The sequence below is a fragment of the Terrapene carolina genome, unplaced genomic scaffold, assembly GCF_002925995.2.
Source record: "Terrapene carolina triunguis isolate 2854851 unplaced genomic scaffold, T_m_triunguis-2.0 Scaffold32142, whole genome shotgun sequence".
In the NCBI taxonomy this organism is placed as follows: Eukaryota; Metazoa; Chordata; order Testudines; family Emydidae; genus Terrapene; species Terrapene triunguis.
In genome coordinates, this window is record NW_020696493.1 from 1 (window position 1) to 5,436 (window position 5,436).

At 62.5% G+C, this 5,436-nt stretch overlaps 1 protein-coding gene across 1 annotated transcript; it reads right to left on the reverse strand.

Moving 5' to 3' along the window:
• Positions 1-212: 212 nt before the first annotated feature.
• On the reverse strand, positions 213-5,391 carry LOC112107216 (dynamin-1-like protein; the record flags this gene model as incomplete). The annotated part of the gene is made up of 10 exons (XM_026663055.1): positions 213-368; positions 1,164-1,284; positions 1,470-1,676; positions 2,054-2,185; positions 2,517-2,637; positions 3,387-3,549; positions 3,888-3,974; positions 4,388-4,459; positions 4,771-4,817; positions 5,241-5,391. Coding segments are annotated over 10 exons (1,257 nt in total), but the record flags the coding sequence as incomplete, so codon positions are not given.
• Between the last annotated feature and the right edge of the window lie 45 nt (positions 5,392-5,436).

The window sequence follows — 5,436 nt, forward strand, 5'->3', positions numbered from 1 at the left end:
CCTGTGTGTTGTAGGTGAAGCGGGGCTGGATGATGCAGGGTGGGGGGGTCCCCCGGGGAGGGTCCCAGGTACCTACATGTTGTAGGTGGAGCTGGGCTGGATTATGGGGCCCCGGGGGGATGTCCCCAAGTACCTGCATGTTGTATGTGGAGCAGAGCTGGATGATGGGGGGGTGAGGGTGCCGGGGGGGGGGGCGGGGGGGGGGGGGGTACCTGCGTGTTGTAGGTGGAGCAGTGCTGGATGATGCGCTGCAGCTCCTCGTGCACCAGCTCCACACAGCGCAGGCTCGGGTCCTCCAGACGTTTGATCTGACGTTTCACCAGCAGCTCGAAGGAGACCTCGGGCACGAAGAGGGCGGGACGGGGGCCCTGGGGGGGAGGCAGGGACCTCATCAGAGCAGTGGCTTCTCCAGTGGGGATGGAGAGACACCCCCACCCCCAGTCACCACCCAGCCTCATCCCATTCTCTACTCCCCTGGGGCACAGAAACCCAGGAGGAGGCTAGTCAGGACACAAGGGGGGAGCCGGTCCCAGGCAGCCGCAGCGAGATGGGACTGAGGGTGTCGTGGGGTGGGCACCCCCAGCCCCAGGGGTACGTCCCACTCCAGGGGACTGGGAGAGGGGGCACATACACACACTCGCCCCGCAGTCCACTATGGTCTGTTACCCCCCGTCATGGCTCGGTACCATCCCCAACATGGTATGTATGGGGGAGGGGTGAAAGACTAGGGAAGAGGTCCATAGCGTGTAGAGTCAGGCGGTGTTCCCATGCCTCAGCCCTGCATGGTAGGGTAAGGGGCACCATGGGGGGCTGGCAGGGTGCTCGGGCTCCAGCAAGAAAAGGGGGTGTCACAGGGGGACAGAAGGGGCAGGGTGGTACGGCCAAGCCAGGGGCTAGCCTTCCGAAGCCAGCTGTTCACATGCCGCCCATGGCTTTGCAGTCTCCTCTGTATCATTAACAACAGCTTAAGAGGACAGCGGATGGCATTTGCCATGGTGCTGGGCAGGCCGAGGTCTCTGGTACCAAACCCCGCAGCTCGCTTCGCACTGTTTAATGTGGGACAGTGACTGGGCCATGGGAACATCTGTGGCCCATTTATTCCATCTAATTAATAGAACAGGGGCCAGTGGAGGGGGTACTGCCCGGGGGGGAGGGTACCATACCGTGGCATTGCGAATGGCCGTCAGGATGTCCAGCATCGTGAGCCCAGCCAGCGGGTCGATGGACTCCAACGTCCGGCCGAATGTCTCGTGGAAGATGTAGCACATGCGGGCACCCCCACAGCGGGGGGGGGGGGGGGGGGGGGAAGAGACACAGAAGGGTTGGGAGGGGGCACAGAAACAGTAGCCAAAGCACAGGCCCCCCTAAAATGGCCACACACCCCTGCCCCCCGACCTCTCAGCTCCCAGGTATCTGCACTGCAGTTCCTGCCCTTGAGGGGGCAGGCCCGCCTCCCCCCCAGCACTCACAGCTCTGAGGTCTCGATGTTCCGGGCCGTGCCCTCGATGGTGTGGCAGTACTCGGTGGCGAACTTGGTGATGATCTGCAGCAGCGTGGCATTCTTGTCCTCGATGGGCTGCCCGTAGCTCTGCAGGACGGACTGGTACTGGGCCGTCAGCACATTCACCCGGGTTTTCAGCTCCGGCAGGCAATCCCGGATGTGGTGCATCAGCAGCCTGGGGCACGGCACAGGAATGAACCCATCTAACCCAGCCCCCAGCGCTGACAGCCAGGGCTCAGCTCCTCTGCTGGGGTGACTCCAGGGTCTCCTGCGCCATGTGCTACCCCCCCTCTAGTGGCACTGAGTTCTGCAGGAGAATGTCAGGTATGACACTCACCCACACACCCCTTTCTGGTGAACTGTAAACGGGCTCACTTCTATTCCGTCTGCCGGGGCAGCACACACCCCTCCGCCCTTTTCCTTCTCTGCAACAGATCCCTTAACTGCACCCTCCTCAGCCCTAGTCCTCTGGCCCCGATGCCGCGCCAGGGAGAGCAGGGCCCCAGCTGCACAGATCCTAGCCGGCACTGCTCCTCCCCAGCTGGTACCCACCGGTTGAGGGTCTTGGCCAGATGCCGGGTCCCATTGCGGTTGGCCAGCGATGGGTATCGCTTCTGCAGGAAGCCCTGCTCATCCTGCAGTGACTCCGTGATGCTCTTCCCGGTGTTGATGTCATGCTGGCTCCTGGGAGGGGCGGGACAGAGTCATTTGTCTGTCCCCCCTCCCCCTCCATTCCAGGCTGGGGGGGAACATTGGGTTTGCTGCCCTCCTGCAACACCTCCAATCCCCCAAACTCCAGCACAGTGCCCCCATCCCACCACCAAAGACTTTCTCCACAGCCCTCCACCCCCCAAACTCCAATGCAGTCCCCCAACTCCACGCACACACCTCCAAACTCCAGCCACGTCCTGCCCCTCCCACCTCTCAGCAGCCCCCCCATGCCCTACATCTCCACAGCCCCTCCACTGGCTCTATGCAGCACCCCCCTCCCCCGGACCACCACCCTCCTGCCCACCTGTTCACCACCCCAATGATGCCCAGTTTGACAGGGATGACCCGGCCCATCAGAACGTCCATGGCATCCGTCCCAGCGTCCATCAGGTCCAGCTTGGTGACCACGGCCAGTGTGCGGCGTCCTGCAGGAGGGAAGGGGTAGGGATGATCAGGCAGGCCCAGGCTCAGAGTCGGAGACCTAGGCCCAGGCTATACTTACCCACCTAATGACGTGGGTCAGGGTGTGAAACCCCCCACAGCGACCTAACCCCCAGCGCAGACGCTGCTGTGCTGGCAGACCAGTGTTTCCGGCACTAGGTGGCATTCCTACAGCACCAGGAAAACCCCTCCATCGGGTACCCGCGTCTGGGCCAGCACGGCCACTGGAGCCCCGCAGCGCAGCCAGGGCAGGAGGCAGACTCCCAGGAGGTTTTGGAGCAGCAGGGCAGGTGATCCAGCCGACACAGACTCTGACCTAAGCCTGGCTTTTCTTCTCTAGCCTGGACCCTCCAATCCTGGACTGCAGGGGACCAACAAACATCAGCGGGTTTTGCTAAGGCCGCCCCGCGTCTCTCCCGGTCCCTGCTGCCTGCAGCGCTCCCATGAGGGTGAAGTCTCTGCTAGGGACCCAAACTCCCCTGGACTGGTGGAGAGCCACAGAGAGGAACAGGGGGGCTGGAGCCCAAGGGAGTTATGGGGGAACAAAGCCAGAGCCTCGCACATTAAAAGGGGGGGCACTCCCTAAAGAGAGTCTGTGAAGGCTGCAGCACCAAACACCCAGTAAATCCACTGCATCCCCCTCACCACTTGCCTCCACTCCCACCATGCAGGGCTCACAGCCCACCAGCTCTCAACCCCACCCATGCCCTGGAGGAGCCCCCCACATCAGTACCATCGGGGTCAACATCCCGGGCCAGCTTGAGCGCCTCAGACGTGGCCATGTCGGTGTTGGCAGCTGTCACAGCCAGGATCAGGCAGTTCGGGTTGGAGACGTAGGATAAGATCATCTCCCGCACCTGGCCCTCAATGTCAGGGGGCTGGTCCCCCACAGGCACCTGTGGAGGGGAGAGAAGAGTGAGTGCAGGCTCCTGCCAGACAAGATACAGGTGAGCCCGGACTGCTGGGTTCTCTCCCCAGCTCTGGGATGAGAGCAGGGTCTGGTGGTTAGAGCAGGAGGGGCTGGGAGCCAGGACTCATGGTTACAGACACCAACTGGCTGAGGGTCTGTAGTTGGGAAGGTCTCCCAGTGAGAACAGGAATAAGCCGGATTTTGGAAATATCTCCCTAGCGGCAGCTTTGACAGACACCCACAGTGGGGCATTACCCCTCCCCACCCCATCCAAGGACCCTTCCCCATCCCATCCCCCAACACCATGGGGCACCTGCCTCTCACCTTGGTGATCCCCGGTAGGTCGACCAGTGTTAGGTTCAGGACATGTGGGGAGTAGATCTTCAGATACAGGGGCTCCGGGCTGATCCCCTGCAGGGCAATAACCAGCAGAGTTAGAGCAGAGGGGGCTGGGAGCCAAGACTCCTGGGTTCTCCCCCCAGCTCTGGGAGGGGAGTGGGGTCTGGTGGGTTAGAGCGGGGGGGTGAGGGGGCTGGGAGCCAAGACTCCTGGGTTCTCTCCCCAGCTCTGGGAGGGGAGGGGGGTCTGGTGGGTTAGAGTAGTGGGAGGCTGGGATCAGGACTCCTGGGTTCTCTCCCCAGCTCTGGGAGGGGACGGGGGTCTGGTGGGTTACAGTAGTGGGGGGCTGGGATCAGGACTCCTGGGTTCTCTCCCCGGCTCTGGGAGGGGAGGGGGGCTGGTGGAGTAGAGCAGGGGGGGCTGGGATCAGGACTCCTGGTTTCACACACAAACATTGGGGAGGTCTATTCACAGGTGTTCATTACCTTGTTGGTTCCTGTCGTCCTCTCGGTCTCAGTCTCGATCTCCTGCCGGATCTCATCGAAGTCGGTGAAGGTCTGAGAGGGGACAGAGAGGCAGGGCTGGCCCTGAGACAGGCTCCATTGCCCCTGGTGGCACTTCCCTCTGCCCAGAAGCTGACAGTACATGGAGAGGGGGCGTGCAATGACCCACAGCCAGGATGGGCAAGGGAGGCTGCCCCCCACCTCCAGCAAAGGACAGGGATGGGTGCTGGGAATATCACCCCATTATCCCTTAACAGACAAGTCAGGGAGGGGCATCCCCCACCCCTCCAATTACCATTATTTCCCCCCCAAGACCCAGACAGGGGTTGAAGGGGCCACCCCCAGATCCCGAGCAGGGCCCCTACCTTGTGCTTGCAATGCAGGAAGGTCGCCCACTCCTCAGCCTGGGTACCTGCAGGGAGAGCCAATTCGGGGTCACTCTCAGCCCCCCAGAACATGGACAGGGCTTCAAGGGCTTGCGCAGCCCCACTCCAAGAAGCTCTGTTTCGGACCCTGGCTCCCCACAGGAACCACTGGCTTCAACCCACAGACACGGGCTCCCCAGCAGTAGGGAGAGAGGGGGTCACAGTGAGCCAGACACCTTGGGAACTCACCACCTCAGCCCTTGGGGTCTCTATCCTCAACCTCCCAGAGCTGGGAGGGGGTGGGGGGCCTCCCAGTGAATGGTACTGCAGAGCAAGGGAGAGAACCCAGGAGTCCTGGCTTCCAGCCCCCCCCCCCCCCCTCTAACCACTATACCCTACTCCCCCTAACCCTAACACCTCCTGTCCCCTCAGCCCAGGGAGAGCCCACCTGCCTCCCAGCACCCCCTTACTTGTCTCCCCACTGGCTGCACGTTGCCGCTCCTCCAGCGATGGCACGTTCACCAGCTGCAGGACCAGAGGCCGCCGGGTGACAATGCCTGAGCCCCGGGGCAGGAAGTCGCGACCCACAATGCTCTCCAGAACCGAGCTCTTCCCGCTGCTCTGTGATGAGGGGAGAGACGGGGTTAAGGCTGGAGGGGACAGGAG